The following is a 17420-nucleotide window of genomic DNA, read 5'->3' on the forward strand; positions in this document are numbered from 1 at the left end:
ACTGGTCCAAGTATCTTGTGTCACCTGAAGATCCCCCTGACATTTTTTAAAATTTGCCACCTTATACAGGGTGGGATGAATACTAAAAATTCATATCCCATAACTGTTGAAGTTTTTAGTTATTGTTTGGAAGGGGTTTTCAGGTCTTTGGAGACCAGTTGTTATGTAAAGCAAAGTCTGAGATCGTGTTCTAGGGAAATGGACCTCACCCATCCCCTTAGACACTCTTGTCAGGCATGCCCCCTTCAGTGTCTCTTCCATCTATGTGAGAGTGAAGACACCCTGGGGTGACTAGAGAAGGCTGTCTGTGGAAAGCAGGGGCAGGCGGGCAGGGTTCTCAGAGTGACACCACTTCTCCTTCCATGCCTGACCCTTCTCTGTGCTCTCCACCCTGCCCATCCTCCTTCTCTCACCAGAGAGTTTTCCAAAGAGAGGGAGAAGGCCAAGGCTCGGGGAGACTTCCAGAAGCTAAGAGAGAAACAGCAGCTGGAAGAAGATCTCAAAGGCTACCTGGACTGGATCACTCAGGCAGAAGACATTGATCCTGAGAACGAGGACGAAGGCATGGATGAGGAGAAGCCCCGAAACAGTGAGCAGCCATCTTCTGTCTTTGGGCTAAGATCTGGGAGAGAAAGCAACAGGTCAACCAAAATATGTTTGCCACCAGCCTTTCTTTACAGACCCTAATTGGCCTTCCTGGACCAACATTTATCTCATTGATTGCAATCATTGCTACTCATAGGAATTAGTTACAGATGGAAGATAATTGTCATTACTCTATAAAACCTCATATTCCTTTTAGAATCTTTGATCTGAAAAACCAGTTAAGGTTCTGCTAAGGCAATTCTCAATTCTCCTTTTAAAAAGTCGTTTTTTAAAACCTCATCCCAACTCCATCTCTTTAGGCAGGGGAACAGGCTTGGCTTGTTCAAAAGCAAGTTTCCCCCAAGCAGCTACCTGGTAAGCTTTATACTTACATAGGATTCTCTCCGAAGTTGCCACAGACTTCCAGGCACCATTGAGCTTTCTCATAGGAAAAGGAGTCAAAAGTTTCTCTTAAGTAGGTTAGATTCAAGGAGCTGGGAAGTGCTAAATGAGAAGATTGGAGGAAACTCAGAGGAATGTGACAGAATACAATTAGATTACAGAAATTGAGCCAAATCCTTTCCTCTGGGGTTTCATGTGGAAGATTGTTTGATAGGCTATAGCTAGGATAGAAATGAAAGTGATAGATGATATTAACTTGCAAGTATATTCAAGATGATGAATCATGGAAATTCAGCCCCTATCAGATTAGCCCAGTGGTTCTCAAAGTGTGGTCCCTGCACCAGCAACAGCAGCAGCATCACTTGGGAACTTGTTAGAAATGCAAACTCTTGGGCCCCTGCCCACACCCACTGACTAGGACATTGCAGGGGTGAAGAGCAGCAGCTCTCTTCTGGTTAACACCTCCCCCTGGTGATTGTGATGAGCATTAAGTCTGAGAACTGTTGGGATAGCTCTTACTGCTCTGTGAATCTCCTTTGACCTTGAACTCAATGACTCTAATCAACATTCTTTCCTGCTCTTTGTATGTGCAGTTTCTCTTTTGTTTTACATGTTTAAATAGGTGCATTTCTGTACTCTTGAGCAGTGTAATTTCAAAACAGTTCCTGAACACAATGCATCTAGAATAGTCAAGAAACCAAGCAAGTTAAAGAGGTAACTAGGACATTTGATGGAGCCATACAGGTAAGGGCAGGAAACCAGAAATTTTTCTTTAGCGAGAAGGGAGATGAGAGGAGCCAGCAGCCAGCAGAAGGAAAAGGGGGAGGAAAAAGACTGGCAAAGATTAACAGAACAGAATCTCTGTTCCTTCATTTCAAAGATTGATTTAATAAATCTATCAACTACCCCTTTCTGATAAGTCTGCTGAAGGTGCAAATACAAAATTAAAACACATAAACAACAAGGGACTGGTAACAACATAATTTAATAACTTAAGGAGGCCTTCACGCTCGACTAAGTAGTTTTGCAAGTTGGAAGATGGGGACTTTGATGGATTATAACAATGCGCAATGACACCATTGAGGGTCTTTCTGGAAAAAAGCCTGACAGCTTCTATTACATTGTTGATGGAACTGCAGGGTAGTTGATTAGTTTGTGGCACTGAGTGGTATGGTAAATAAATAAATGGGTCAGTGGTCCACAAGGAAGCTTACCTCTCCAACACAGGAATTGTAGTCTCAGCTCCTCACTCTCCTCACAGTCAGAGTGGAACCCGTAGCTAATGATGAGCATTTTTCTTATCATGTGTTTTTAAAAACATGCAATATCCACGACTTCCTTAGCAGCCAGTTGCCATCCACAGACACATGGTTATTCTGTTCTCTGCCTAAAGCCAGAGCTTCCACAGGGACATGTGCTGCTTCTCTATCTTGCCCACTAGAAGAAAGAATTAGGAGAGCTTCTAACATGCAGTATCTCTTGCTGCTGAAACAGATCACACTAACAAGGTTCATCTATCCAAATTTCTGACCAGGCTCTGAGAACAGCATAATGAACCATTTACCCAAATAGATAGAGTGTCTGCCAAGATTTTCATAAGCCCAAATATGGATACAGTCAGACTTGGAGGCAGTTGTTCCTCTTGCTTGCTTCCTTATGGCTGGAGGACCTTTCAGGTCTGCTTCTTGTCCTCAGCCAGCCTTGTCTTAGGGGGACTGGAATGGGAGCCTCACTCGTTCGTGAGTGGAAATGCTGGTGGGCCCATTCCAGGGAGAGGGACAGGGAATGAAATTCTGAAACAGCAAGGTGTGTAAAGTAGACATAGTGATGAAATGGAATGTGAAACTTAGGAATAGAGCCAGGGGAAGTGTTCAAAGAATTTGTGTCTACAGGGGAAGTCCAATTAAAAGTAGAGTCAATGTGGTTTCATTATCAAGGAATCGGAAGCCTAAGAGACTTACAGAAAAGGCAAGGATATGGCTGGAAATTATATTTTTAGCCTCAGAACTTCACATTTTGCCCTTTGAAATAAATACAAGAGAAGAAATTCTGCTACAAATGAGATGTGTGTTTCAATTAGTGTAATATCTTAGCCTTTGAAATTGCTAAAAGATTACTGTATGATATATTTATCAGTTATTTTCAGCTCAAAAATGAAGTAGTCTTTTAAGAAAAAAGTGCTGATCACTTCATTGTGGCTCTGGCAACTCCGCTTTTGGCCAGGCAGGCAGTGTCCCTGTCAACATGTACCAGGTGTCTCTGACATACAGCACTGGGAGATGGATCTGGCTTCAGTGGAGGGACAACCCAATGACACATCACTGCTTGGTGGCTGAGCACACCTAAACATAGCCCAAGCATTCGCTTTCCTAGGAAAAACCACAGGAGCTAATGAGGAAGTGAAAGAAACAGGCATTGGAAGATGATAGGGAAAAAGCTTATAAGTTGGGAGGCATTTTTCTAAATGAGCAAATGAAGGGGCTCATAACTATATATAATTTACACTTCATCCATCTGTCCTTCCATCCATCCATCTACACATGAAAGGACTGCTCTCTGCCAGACACTGTTCTAGGCACTTGTGATATACCAATAAAACACAGCACTCAAAAATCCCTGCCCTGTCCTGGGGAAACAGACAATAAATTAAATAGTATGTCAGAGAGTGATGAGCACCATGGAGAAAGATGAAAGTGTGAATGGGCTCAGTGGTGTCAAGAGCTTACAATGCCAGATGGGGTGACCAGGGAAGGTCCCACTGAGAGGGTGGCATTTGAATAAAGATTTGAAGGCAGTGAGGAAAGGAACTACACAGATATTTGTGAAGAAAACATTCCAGGCAGAATGAAGGCCAATGAAAAGGCCTTGAGGGAGAAGCCTGGTTAGTGCCTCTGAGAACAGAGAGAGGCTAATGTGGCTGAACAGGAGGCCATGAGGCAGAGTGATGGGAGATGAGGTCCAGGGAACCTAGAAGAAAATCATGTAATTTGTGAGAACTTGGACTGTAGCTGGAAAAGAGCCATGTGACCTCTTCAGGTTTTGAGCAGAAAGTCACATGATCTGAGGTACATTTAGCAGGATCCCATGGCTGCCATGTGCTAAAGCACTGAGCAGAATGGAGGTGGCAAGGGCAGGGCCCAGTCGGGAGGCTGCGGTCTTGGGAGATGATGGGGCCTCTCTCTGCAGATATGAAGATGATGAGATCAGAATTCAGAATGGTATCATTCACTGACATATCAGATTTGGGATGTGAGAAAGGGGAAAATCAGGCATTTCCAAAGGCAATGTAAGAATGGAATTGTTGCTTGACATAGGGAAGATATGAGTGGAATAGGTGTCAGGACATGAATATGGAGAAAGCCATCTCAGATGTTTAAGTTTAAAATGCTTATGAGACATCCAAGTGAAGATGATGAGTTGGTGATTGGGAATGAACCTGTGTCCACAGTTAAGATCTGGGACAGGATTATACTTTGGGGGCAACAATCACATACACAAGATGTTTAAACTCATATGTCTACGTGAGATCACTAGGGAGTACATGAGACGAGGTCTAAGAACTGACATCAGGGCATCACCAAAGTTTGGAATTTGGGGTCATGAGTAAGAATCAGCAAGAAAGATTTGGAAAGATGTGTCCAGAGAGCTAGGAGGAAAAACAGAGAAATGGCTGTCAGTGCTTCCAAGGTATCAAGTGGATAAAGACTGAAAACTATTGGATTTAGCCATCTGGGGATCCCTAGGCCCTTGAGGAGAGCTGGTTTGTGGACTCTTGGGGCAAAAGCTTCATGGCAAGTCAGGGTCTCATTTCATGAGTCTCTTGAGTTGCTTCTCTAGGATGGCATTAAGCATTGCTCTGCAGGCTTCCTGTTCAGTTGGCATGGCCTTTGCTGCCCTCCATCTGAGTTAGACCCTCATGGGACAGGGAAGAGAGGAAAACTCATATGATCAATTCAGCATGCAGTGGCCCTTAGAAAAGCAGCAGCTGGAGCCTAGTGCTTCAACCTGTCCCCATCTACAACTGTATTAACACTGGGCCTTCCCACTGCAACTGGTCATAGACAACCACTGCCCCCCCCCACACACACACGAAAAAAGGTAAGGACGTGATACTCAAGAGACTATTCAGGATCAAATAGACAGAAGAGGAGCAAGAGAAGGGCATGTGTCACTGTTGCACTCCATGCAGCTTCCGATGTGGGACAGCCGCTGGGTCTTGGCCTCCAAGCCCCTTTTTTGTCTGGGTAAACACTAGAACACGGTGGAGTCACATCTCTCTAGTGGCTGCCACTCTCCTCCCTCCTAGCTGCTAGGAGCATTCCTTTTGAAGGCACAGGGTTCAATGTCATCAGTAGAAATCACTTCTCCAAGGGACAGGTCCCATTTTCTGGTTCCAATATTGAATCTGATAAAAGGCCAGGCATTAGAGGGAGATGCTGTAAAAAAAGAGAATTTATTCTTTTTCCTCTTCAAGATCAAAAAATGCATTTATTAAATATCTATCCATATGGGAATCTCTCTCTCTCTCTCTTTTGTGTCATTTAGACAATTTAAATGCAGCCCCAGTATTCTAAAGCTTGGAATCTAAGACAGACATTTATGTGGATGAGCATATAAAAGACAGACAGACGGTAGAACCAAAACATTGAATTTCCACATAGATAAGCAGGATTAAATATTTATACTGCTGGTATTCAGTCATATGACTTGGGAGCCACTTTTGCAATCATCATTAACCAACAGAGCCACATGACTGCTGCATGCCCTGCAGAGTCTAGGATAATGTATTATAGAAAAACAGAAATTTGAGGGCTTATGAGAGCTGCAGGTTGCCCATGAAAAGGCCCCATATGGCTTGCAAGTAGGCATCTGAATATCACTGATTTACATTATATGTGTGTCAGGGGCATGTGCAAAGTTATTTGATCTTTTAAAAAAAAAAAATTAATCAGCACAGTCAGCATTCTGCTAAATCTAGCTCCTGACTGGTGGTAGCCACATGTCCAGGTATCTAAGACAGAATTCCACGAATCATCCAACTCAGATTACGTGAGAAGAAACACTGACATTCATTGCTTCCCTTCATTCTCTTCTTCCTTGCAGTGTTAAACGATAGTGCTTTAGAAGGCCCTTCTGACCCCATGCCACTCAGTGAGGACAGATACCCTTGTGCAGATCCAGATATACCTCCTATAACTCCCTGTAACTCTCACCTCGTTCTAATCAGAGCCTTACGGCTCTGAAAAGTTGTCTTCAAAATCAGGTGAGGAAACTGGAGCAAAGATAAAAAACAACCACCTGGGCTAATTATTAGAAAGTCAGCACTCTATCCCAGGTCTTCTGATTCCCCATCCAGGACTGTCCACCACACTTTGCTGCACCTCAAAGAAACCTTCTTGGACACCTCCAGGCAAAAGCACTCCCTACTCACTTTTTGTGCTGTACCCTGAAGGTGACGATGATTAATGAGTAGGGTTTACTATCACTGGGACTATGCAGTGAAACTATTTCATGGATTCTTCTGGTAGTAATTAATACCATGGGCAGGGTCCCATGGACTTAGTATTTTGTGCTGTACCTCACTGGGACAGGGGGTCATGCATGACAAGGATCCTGGAGAGTGTATTTTCATAAGTAGCACATCCACCTTTGGAGTACTATCTGGCTGATGTGCTATCTGGCCCCAGAGAGTGGCAGAAGAGCTACCTGAAGGACTATGTTGAGTGTGCAGTAAGAAGTAGGAATACCAACCAATCAGTGGACTGCTGTACATTTTCTAAAGCAAAACCCACCAGCCTTGGGTAAGGCTTCCTAATCTGAAGCTGTCAGGATGCCATGATGATCTTCTCATTGAATGACAACTGTATGCTTTTGGAGGAGTGGGAAGTCAAAACCACACAGCATTTTGACAGGAGATTTTTATGGCCTGTCTGGGACCAGCATTAGATTAGAATAACAGTGCCTGACTGGTCTGCCAAGTTCTCAGTTAACAAAGGCTCTGCTCCCCATAAGAAAACACCTGCTCTCAAGACAGAAAGAAGCTCTGCATCCCTGAAGAACCCAGGGTCACATGATGAGGACACAGGGAGAAATGAGAGGCAGTCTGGACACTGAAGTCAATGCTCACGGGGCTGCATTTTAGGGACATGCCCCAAGTCAAAATATAATCAGCCCAACAAACTCCAGAATATAAAAGGTTATATTTATGGTGGAGAATATGGTCAACACCAGCTGAAAAAGCTACCAGAAGAGGGATTCTCACATCCTTTTTTGATGTCTATGTTGGTTTGCTCTCATTTTTGCTGTCTAGTGTCTGTGGTGAGCATGGAGCCAGCATAGAGGGGGCCATGGAGCAGCAGGATGTGACCTGGTGTTATGCAGATAACAGTGATTTTTTAGGAACACAAGCTTACAAGGGAGCCACCAGGACCTCTCCTATGCTTAAAGGGAGAGAGTGCACAGCGTGTTCCTGGGATCCAGCTGTCAGGGGACAGAACAAGCAGGCTGTGGGCTCTCAAAGAACCAAGTATGACTGCAAGTCCTTGACAGGAAGAAGAGTTTGGAAGGCCCTGTCTTCTCCAGTGTCTGGAGGGAAGCATTCTCTGCCTTCTAGCCAGGATCTCAACCCAAACCAGCATCCCCTTGGGCTCACTTCTCTCTCCAGTGGCTTTGCCATCTTCCCAGTTACCCAGGCTACAGCTCCTTCTTCCTCCCTTTCTGTTCTCTTCCCTCCTCCAGCTTCTGTGATGCCCCCATAGTTACCAACTCCTACAGTCAATCACTCACCAAGTCTTATCCATCCAACTTGCCCATTTTAAATGTCCCTCTCATCCTTTCCCTCCTCTCCTCTCTACTTCTCTTCCCCTAAGTTGGTTGCTACCTCACTAGCAGCCCTACCTTCCATCCACATCCCACACAACCTGTGTGGTGGTAATCCAATTAATATATCCAGAGCTGACCTTGTTGTTCCTTGCTTAGAACCTATGAATGTCTCTCTGTGGTTATACATTAAAGTTTGAACATCTTCCCTTGGTATTCCAAGCATCTCTGGTCTGTCCTAGCCAATAACTTGGACCATGTCACTCCCTTCTTCCCTGCAGCAAAACCAGTTTGCTTCCTGCTTTGCAAACCTGCCTGCTACCTTCTTGTTTCTGGGCCTTTGTTCATTTTTCCTCCCTCTGTTTGGAGCACCCTCTCCCTTCTCACCTCACCTCACCTGCTTCTCCCACACTCCCAGCCCCTCCCTCCCAGGATAGGCACCACCAGAGCCTGTGAAACCTTCTGCTACCTGGCCAGTGTGATGGGGATGTCCTAGCCTCTCATCATATAGAAAGCTCTTAGGGGCAGAGAACAAGCTCACTTACTTCTTTTTGGAAAAAATTTTTAAATGTTGATAGACCTTTATTTTATTCATTTATTCGTATGTGGTGCTGAGAATCAAAACCAGTGCCTCATACATACTAGGCACACACTCTACCACTGAGCCACAACCGCAGCCCTCACTCACTTCTTATTCACTGTTGAAGCCAGTCTCCAGGATGCTGATTTTTATTTAACAGGCCCCCTCCCCTGCCAGTCATACTGGATTGAAATGAATCCTCTTGGATCCAGAATATTGGGGTTTTGTAGCCTTGCATTCTTACCTGGTTGGCCTTTGTCTAATCTTAGCCATACCCAGGGTGCTTCTCAGAGAGGGTATCATGGTTGACAGTGTGGGTGGAAATTACTTAAGGGTTGGGAATGTGGGCCTAGAAGAATGGTGGGAAGGAATTCAAATAATGGATCCATTAGAAGGGAAACCTGGGTGACCAGTGAAGCAAGGGGCAAAATCTTTCTCACTCCTGCATCTTCTCCACAGGGAGCTGCCATGGTTTTGTAACCTGTGTGAAGTCAGTGTTTAGGGTCTGAGGTTGAATGGCAGACACATAACAGTCTACTGTGGTTTCTTCCAGGATAGAGGTCAGAGGCAGGATGGACAGGGGCAGGAGAGAGGACACCTCTCTTATTTGCAATGCAAGGAGGGCGAGGCATAAGTTATCTCATTTCAACTTCTCCAAGATTGCCTCATTGGGTCCCATTAGCCCTATTTGGCAAATGGGAAAAATGAAGCTCAAAAAAGTTACCTTGTTTATGTCATACAGCTTGTAAGTTGCACTTAGGTAGGCCTAGGACTTAAGCCCAGTTCTTCTGACTCCATATCCCCTCGAAGGACCCCCAAATGCTAAGGCTCCTGAGTGACCAGAGGCTCAGAGGCGATTCTCTTGTAGCACTGCACAATCCTGAATTTTCAGAGATAGACTCTATTACCTTCCTTGTGGTACCAGGCGCCTGGAACACCCATTCCTGGAAAAATTGTGTTCATCAACACCCTCCCATACGCAAATCCAAAAGGAGAGACCTTATAATTGGTAAATCTCCTTCCAAACAAGACTACCTCCTAAACAAATGGCCCTTGAGCTCAGTGAACTTTTTGCTTTGAGCAAGATACCATCTCTTCTTACTTTACACATAGTTCATATAATCATAAAGCTCATCTTTTACCTTTCTTTGGTGCTAGGGATCATCAAACCCAGCACCTTGTGTATGCTAAGTATACCCTGTACCACTGAGCTCCATCCCTTGGTCCCTCATCTTATATTTAAATCAGATTCATGCCCAATTATATTTTAAGATGAGTTTTTCCTACTACCTTCTCCCTTATTCTATTTTCCTCCTTTTCTTTATCCATCCTGATTGGCATATTGGACTGTCCACAGGCAGCCTAAGCAAGGGACTGAAAGGAGTCTTTGACAAATGGATCTGCCCCTGCCCTCTTTGACTTGCCTGGGATAGGGACTCAATGAAATGCTGAATTGATTTTAATTTGGTGCTTTTCAAACAGATCCACACACCTGGGGACTGAAAGTAGCTCAGCAGAGGACTTGAAGTAGAAATGAATCAGCCTAAATTTTCCTTTGATCCATTTCCTCCAATAACCATGCTCAGCCCCAAAACAGAGCCACCCACAGCACAGTTACCCTTAACTCCCACCCACTCCTCCTCCCTTTCACGCAAACACAGGGGAATAAAAAGCCCATGCTACATCAAGATGCATGATCTGTCAGAAGGCCGTTAGTTGAGGAGAGTGACAGCCCCTGCCTTTCTCATTGCTTGCTGATGTGGAAAATCATCATCTGGTAATGGAGAGAGATCAGCCACATACTGTATTTCCATCATCCAGGCACATGGCATGGGAGGCTGATTTGGGGTACTCAGAACTCTGGAACCAGTGGAAAGAACACAGAATCAGGAATGGTTGGTCTCAGAGCGTTAGTGTTTGGAGAATCTCCAGGAATTACATATACTTCCGATTTTCCTGTTTCCTGGAGAAGGACATAGGTACGTTCATTCAACACATATTTAAGTACCAGTTGGGCACTCAAAATACCAAGATAAATAAGCACAATCTCTGTCCTAAGGGAACTTACAGCCTAGTTAAAGAGATAGATGCTTGGCATGAAAGGTTACAGCAAAGTATTGAAGGTATGAGCCCGGTACCAGAGAACTGCAGAGGAGAGAAAAGAGTTTAGAGGAGGGAGGGACTGCCTGCCCAAAGAATGATTCTGGGTGGTGCCATATTGATCAGAGTTGGCAACCTATTGTAATAGGCACTCCCCAAATCAAGTCTCCGTCCCTTAATACTCACTTCACAGTTCAATACGAGCTGGGCATTGGTGGGAGGGGAAGGTCTTCAGGGACCATGGCTGCTTCTTTCTCATGACTCTACCACCCTGGGCCTCAGTGGTCTCCGTGGACCCACTGCATCTGGCCAGCCAAAGAGGGACTACGGAAGGTACTGGAGGATTTACAAACCAGGCCTAGGAGCGTGGACATTCCTCTTGTCCATACTCCACTGCCCAGGATAGTTAGCAGTTCCACCTAACTCCCAGGGGAACTGGGAAACTAAATGTCCAGGGAACCAGAGAGCTAGATAGGGGTCGACACATAGCTACATCTCTGCCAGAGATAGTCAACAGTTCACACAACTAAAAAGATGAGAAAGGATGTCCTAAGCTGAAGGGGTTGCACACCAAAGTTGTAAGAAGCAAAGTAAGTTTAAATAGGTGAAAGAACATGGAAATTCACATGTGGGGAATAACTCTAATTTAGTGTGCACAAGAGCAAAGCCAAAGTTCAAGTCAGAAGGGAAGACTGATGTGGGGTCCAAAGGGCCTCAGATCTGGACTTTACACTGTGGGTAAAGAAGTCCACCAAAGAGACCTAAGCAGAGGAAGGGAAGATTCCAGTTCACTGTCAGAAGGTCACTGCATGGCTGGGTGTGGACAACGGGTTGGAAGGAGAGAGAAGATGGAGGCAGGGAACTTGGTTCAGAAGGTGATGACTGAATGAGAGTCCAAAGGCAGGACGTGGGGTAGAAAGATGCTGTATACCCACTAAGACAGAGTCCGAGGTTGGCAGATTCCCGAACATTTGTTCCAGAGTCTAAAACATGTAGCTTCTACTTTTTCAGCAGTGATGGCCCCTCTGAAGGACTCTTAACGAGAGTTGATTTTTCCTGTCTACTTAATGGTGGGAGTCTGTCCTGGCCCTTTGCCCCTTGCTATTCAAAGGCCTATTTTCTATCTCTGACTATAAACATATCAACAGAGTCCCTTGTCATAGAAGTGCACATGAAGAATCCCAAATGGTCCTTGCTTCGGCAGCACATATACTAAAATGCAAAGGATACAGAGAAGATTTGCATGGTCCCTATGCAAGGATGACATGCAAATTTGTGAAGCATTCCATATTTTTGTGAGACCCTGTCTCTAAATAAAATACAAAAACGGACTGAATATGTGGCTTGGTAGTGAAGCGCCTCTGAGTTCAATCCCTGGTACCCAAATGATTCTACCTCACTTAATCCCTGCTCTCAAGATTAAGTGGCTTTAAAAAAAACTTGGGAAACATCCCCAAATTTGGGAGTTGATGGCACCATCCTTCAGGATTACATCATCAAACAGAAATATGCATGCCTCTGGTGAAAGTTGCTGTGTCTTCAGGGGAGATTTATGCTCCCACGTGATAGGAAAGATTTTTTCCTCCTAAATAACTATAATACCTGCTGTAAGTACTGGACTATTCATCATTATGATCACTTTGTATTGAAGCCACACACTTAGAGGGCCAGGACTGAAGCCTGGTTCAAGAGAATCTGCATAAAGGAGTTGCTCTAGAAGAGAGGTGGCCCCTTGAGGTATCTACGGAATGCTTCAAAGCAGAGGGCAAGTGACTGTGTTAGATGGGGTGCGAGCTGGGAGAGGAGGAGCAGCTGCAGAGAGGAGAGCTGGCGCATTGACATATTATTTTCTCTCTGAATCCCTGTGCCAGTCCCTGAATTCCTTCTTTAACCACATGGTTGGCTTCATTACAATTTGAAAATCACAGGCCTAAACTCCTAAGAGACATAGGGTTCCCTAGGTCACTGATTCTGTCCCTCAACCTCTGGGTTGACCCACATGACCTGTAGCCAGGCCTCACCTGTGTCAATTATTGTAGCTAAGCCAGGTGTCAGGGCTATTGTGCCAGGACCCCATCTGCCATCAGATTAGATTGATCTGCCAGCCAACAATGTTCCAAATTCTGTTTCTCATGGAGATATGTGCAGACTGCAATACTGTCCCTGGAAAAATCACAGGACAATCACAGGACATGCTCAAAGGAGGCACAAGAGGAGCTGGGCAAGGGCCTCCCCAAGAGAATAGGAGTTTTGGTCATTTCCAAATACCTGACTTTAACCAAAAATTGGATTTCAGTAAAAAGTCATTAATGTGTCCCCTCTCACTCCTGGTTTGCATCCACTAGCCAGATGGACCTCTAGTGACAATGAGAACTGCTCCTTCTAAAGGAAAAGATGAGCAGGAAAAACATGGAAGACCCCAAATCTCAAACTCCCATCCATGGATGGAGGATCTCTAGTGAGGTCATCCATGGACAGAGCCAAAGAGTATAGTGTCCTATTCTACATGTTATTTCCAGATAACTAAGGGAAGAAACAAAAGAGTCAACCCTTTACTCAGTCATAAAAATATACATTTATTGCAGCTTATATTGTATTCTATTAATTCTTCTAGACTTCTAAGAATTAGGCTTACATTATATTCATTCATCAGATTGAACAAGACTCTTCCTGTCAGAGATCTGCAGGAGTGATCTGCCAGACAGATAAGCTTTGATAAGAGAAATTTGAAGGTTCATCCTCCACCCAAAATGTGTATGTTTGAATTCTGATAAGGTTCTTTAGAGTTTTGCCTTATTTTACCAAGAAAGTAGGAACATTAAGACATTGTTTAGTATTTTTACGTGTCTAGACAGGTGAACTCTGGCTGCTCCCTAAGTCATGCTCTTAAAATTATTTGCCAAGCCTGAGGCTGTTTTGTCCCACAAACCCTAGGTCTTATTCTGAGGACTTGCATGTGCAGGAATACAGCACCCCAAGATGAGAAGTCAAGAGAAATCAAAGCCACAGGCCAAAACTGTTGAATGATTGCTGCTGCACTGGGCCTGGCCTGTGCTTTTCCTTGGGAGTGATAGAATAGATCTGCCTCAATGACTCACTGACCAGGTAAAGAGCCTTAATTATATGCTTGGCAGGCTGGCTTTCAGGGGACAAGCCTTTGTTTACCTTTTTGTTTCTAAGCTTCAAAGCAATTGGTCTGTCCATTATGTCTTGCCAATGACTTATGAGATATGATAACAGTATCCAATGTCAGGCCAGTTATTTTGTTAAGTAAATCCTCTAAAAAGAACAGAACGCATGCACACACACATGCAATCCCCCTGAACACACACCAAACAGAGGGACAAGAAAAAGGAAGGGCCACTTTCATGTCAGAAATGTTCAGTTAGTTTCTTGTGTTTATTAGTATTTGCTAAATTTAGTTAGCTGGGTCTGGCTAGAGTGGATGCTTGGTGTAGAATTTGCTCTGCTCAAAAGAGGCAGAAAAAAAAAAAAAAAAAAGACACCTGCAACCCCCACTAAGGGAGGATATTTGTTTGGCATGAAAAGCAGAGTCAATGGTTGAAGGTCCTATCCTGCTTGGCACAGAAATCCTTCTGTCTCTCTGCATAGACAAGGAAGTTAAGAAGTCAGTCACCAACAATCAGGCAGGATCCTGTGTTTCCATCAATAAATCTCAAACTTTAATGAAAACTACAGAGCTTCTTCTGTTTTTATTTGTTCTAAAGATATACATGACAGTAGAGTGTATTTTGACATATTATACATACATGGAGTATAACATATTCTAATTGATTAGGATCCCATTCTGGCAGTTATACATGATGTGGAGTTTCACTGGTCATGTATTCATATGTGAATAGGAAAGTTACATCCAAGCCATTCTACTGTCTTTTCCTATTCCCATCCCCATTCCCTTCCCTTCATTTCCCTTTGTCTACTCCTCTGAACTTCTATCGTTCCCTCTTTTTCTTTATCTATACATCTTTTTTTTTGAATCTGGTAGAAGGAATAAAATCATTTCTCTTAACTATAATTTCTGTAATTCCTTAGTTTAATCTATTAATCCAGTAAGTCATACCCCTTGATTAGATGAACTGAGAGTATAGAAATGTGAGGTGAAAGACCCTCATCTTTATCTCCTAATAAGATGCTAGGGCTTGGGGTTTGAACAGTCCTGGGTTGCAGTGGAACTAATAGGAGCCTGAGAAACACAGGCAGCTGGTCTAGGCCCCACACAATGACCAGTCTGCAATTTGCCTCTCCCAGTTCCCTGGTTTGTGGAATAAAGAAGCTCTGGTGTTTTGTTTCTATAGCTCTAAATTTATATACATTTTCTTTAGCCCTAGGAATCTGGATCAAACCTGGATCATTCTAGTCTATCAGACCCCTGAAGAATCCAACTGATTTTATTATCCTGACATCCCCAGGCTCTTGGAATTGTACTGGGTCTCCTGCAGGATGGCCTACATCCTGAAAGCCAGTTTGTGTTTCCAAAGATTCTGTGCACACCTGTTCATACACTGATCTGTCTGCACAGAAAGCTCAACCCTACCATCTGCCTTATGAACTGCTGCCCCACCTTCCAGCTCACCCTGGGCATCCCTCACCTTCTGCCTTCCCCACACCTCCTGCCCAGCATTGTTGCATTCTTTCATTAGTACTCCCAGAATACCTATCCAATACCTGCAAGTGAATACTTATTGCACAAGACCTATTGTATCTGTTTATTGACTTATCTCATACCATCTGCTGAGTTGTGTAGGGACTTTTTTCTTCCCAGCACCAAACCAGAGCCTAGTGTATAGGCAATTAGTGAATACTGGTTGCAAAAGGGGTGGGAAATAGGAAGGTAAGAGTAGGGTCTTGGCTTGGAAGCTCTTAGAATCTCACCACTGGGAACAGTTGACTTGGGCCTATCTTGTCACTACGTCAGATCGAAAACCAGGTGTGATCCAGCAGAGGCCATATAATGAACCTGACCTGAAAATCAATTTTTCATCTTCCATTCCTTGTCTCTCAACATTTCCTTTTCACTTCTAGGGTAGGACAGGACTATTCCACCATGTTTTTCTTTGCGTACTCATCTCTTCTCTTTCTTCAAATATGTCTGGGAAGTATTGGAAATACTCTTCATTTTGTTCTGTCTCACAAAGGCCAGCTAGCCAGCTAAGAATAGCTGTCAGGAAATGGTTAAGAGAGTACCAAGAATAAATTCCTAGTTGCTTCTTTAGGACCGGAAAGCTGAATACATTTAAGCCTTGAAAAGGTCATTTCCCTTCAAAGAGGACAGAGGTTTGATTTCATCCATTATGTGGTCTTCGCATAATGCTCATTTCATTCACTGGCTGCGATGGAGATTTATGGAGTAAATGTTATCACAAGCTGAGACTTAATGAGATCTCAACTGTATCTCCTGGATGTAGTGGAAAGCAACCATTTTGGTAATAAATAGAGAACAGCATCTAATTTGTAAATTCCTCTTTCCATTGCTAAGTTTAATCAGATCAGTGAAACTGAAGGGAATTGTTAAGAACCAAAAATTATTTTCCATGTCTTAATCTGGTCAGGAAATATTACTCCTAATAGAAATGGCATGTTGCTCTGGCAGTGGTCCAGGATGACATTTGTCATTAGTCTAACCCAATTGTTGCATATTGAAAAATATGTTTAGACCACAATCTATTAAAAACCAAACTGAACCTGAGGCCCACATTACTTCATTACCGGTGTCCCTGGTTCATAGAAGCAAAGACTCTTTCCAGATAAAATCCATAACAGTGGCCATCCTGTGTTTCAGCTTAACCTCAGTGAATAATCAAAGCAAGGCCAGGTGACCACCACAGAGTCCAGATTGTGGTCATAAATAACTTTTGCTGACATGGCAGAGAGCTGATTAAGAGAACCCACACTATCCCTGGAGGGGCCTTGGTTTAGGGTAAGGTAAAAAAAAAAAAAAAAAGAATTCAAGAGGCACAATAGGGAGGTTAATGCTGCCTTTTTTTTTTTTTTTTTTTTTTTTTTTTCTGGTTCTGCTACATATTTTTTCATGATTAACCATAGTTAAAGATTTTTACAAATTGTCTTCTCACGAGCTCTTAAAGCGTTTCCAGGACAGAAACCATGTCACAGGTAAGTTGCTGTTAGCACATAGTAGGGACAGCCTGAATAGTTCATGATGAAAATACCAACAGTGATGAACACATCTGGGAAACCATTGTCCCCAAAGGGAACATCACTAACTGTGGCATCCTTAGAACTTGGCTGTGAGACACATTTGTCATCACCAATAGGTCTTCAGACTTCCACTGACCTTTGAGATACAAGCAGGTGATCCTGAGCTGCTCCACTTTGATCCACACTTTGCTTTCTATTGCCCAATAAATATACCATGTCCAGGCATTCCAAACCCATGCACATGCACACACACACTGATCATTGTTGTCAAAGACTAAGCACAACAGCTACAGTTAATTAAGTACCTCATTTTAGTAATACTATCTTTATTCCTCACAACCCTCTCAGATTGGTACCATTATCTCCAATTTTAGATTAGCAAAGCATAGCATAGTGAATCCCAACATCAATTACATCCACAAGACACTAATTAAAAAAAAAAAACTATAAATAAATTGGGGGAAGGTCTATAGAGTAGTGGGGAAGGTGGAGGAGGAAAGGGTGGGAGAAGAGCAAGGGACTGAATTAGAGCAAATTACATTCGATGCTTTTGTGATTATGTCAAAATGTATCCTAATGTTAAATATAACAAGAAAGAATCAATAAAAAGAAGAACAAAATAAAGAAAGATAAGGTTCAGGTCATTTGCCCAAGGCCAGATGACTAATTGAGGCTTCCACAGGCTCACACCCAGGCGTACCCCATCTGACTCTGAAATCCATCCTCATACTCTTTTGTCAGGCAGAAAAGAGGACAT

General features: G+C 43.5%; 1 protein-coding gene across 19 annotated transcripts in view; it reads left to right on the top strand.

The window, feature by feature from the left end:
* Window positions 1-17420, top strand: part of CACNA1C (calcium voltage-gated channel subunit alpha1 C) — a 724379-nt gene that overhangs the window by 534522 nt on the left and 172437 nt on the right. For all 19 annotated transcript variants that reach the window (XM_079140298.1, XM_079140296.1, XM_079140300.1 and 16 more), the window contains exon 9: window positions 417-589. In XM_079140298.1, the coding sequence (XP_078996424.1) occupies window positions 417-589 (173 nt within the window). The remainder of the gene's footprint in view (window positions 1-416; window positions 590-17420) is intronic.

This window comes from Sciurus vulgaris (assembly GCF_902686455.1).
Source record: "Sciurus vulgaris genome assembly, chromosome: 5".
In the NCBI taxonomy this organism is placed as follows: Eukaryota; Metazoa; Chordata; class Mammalia; order Rodentia; family Sciuridae; genus Sciurus; species Sciurus vulgaris.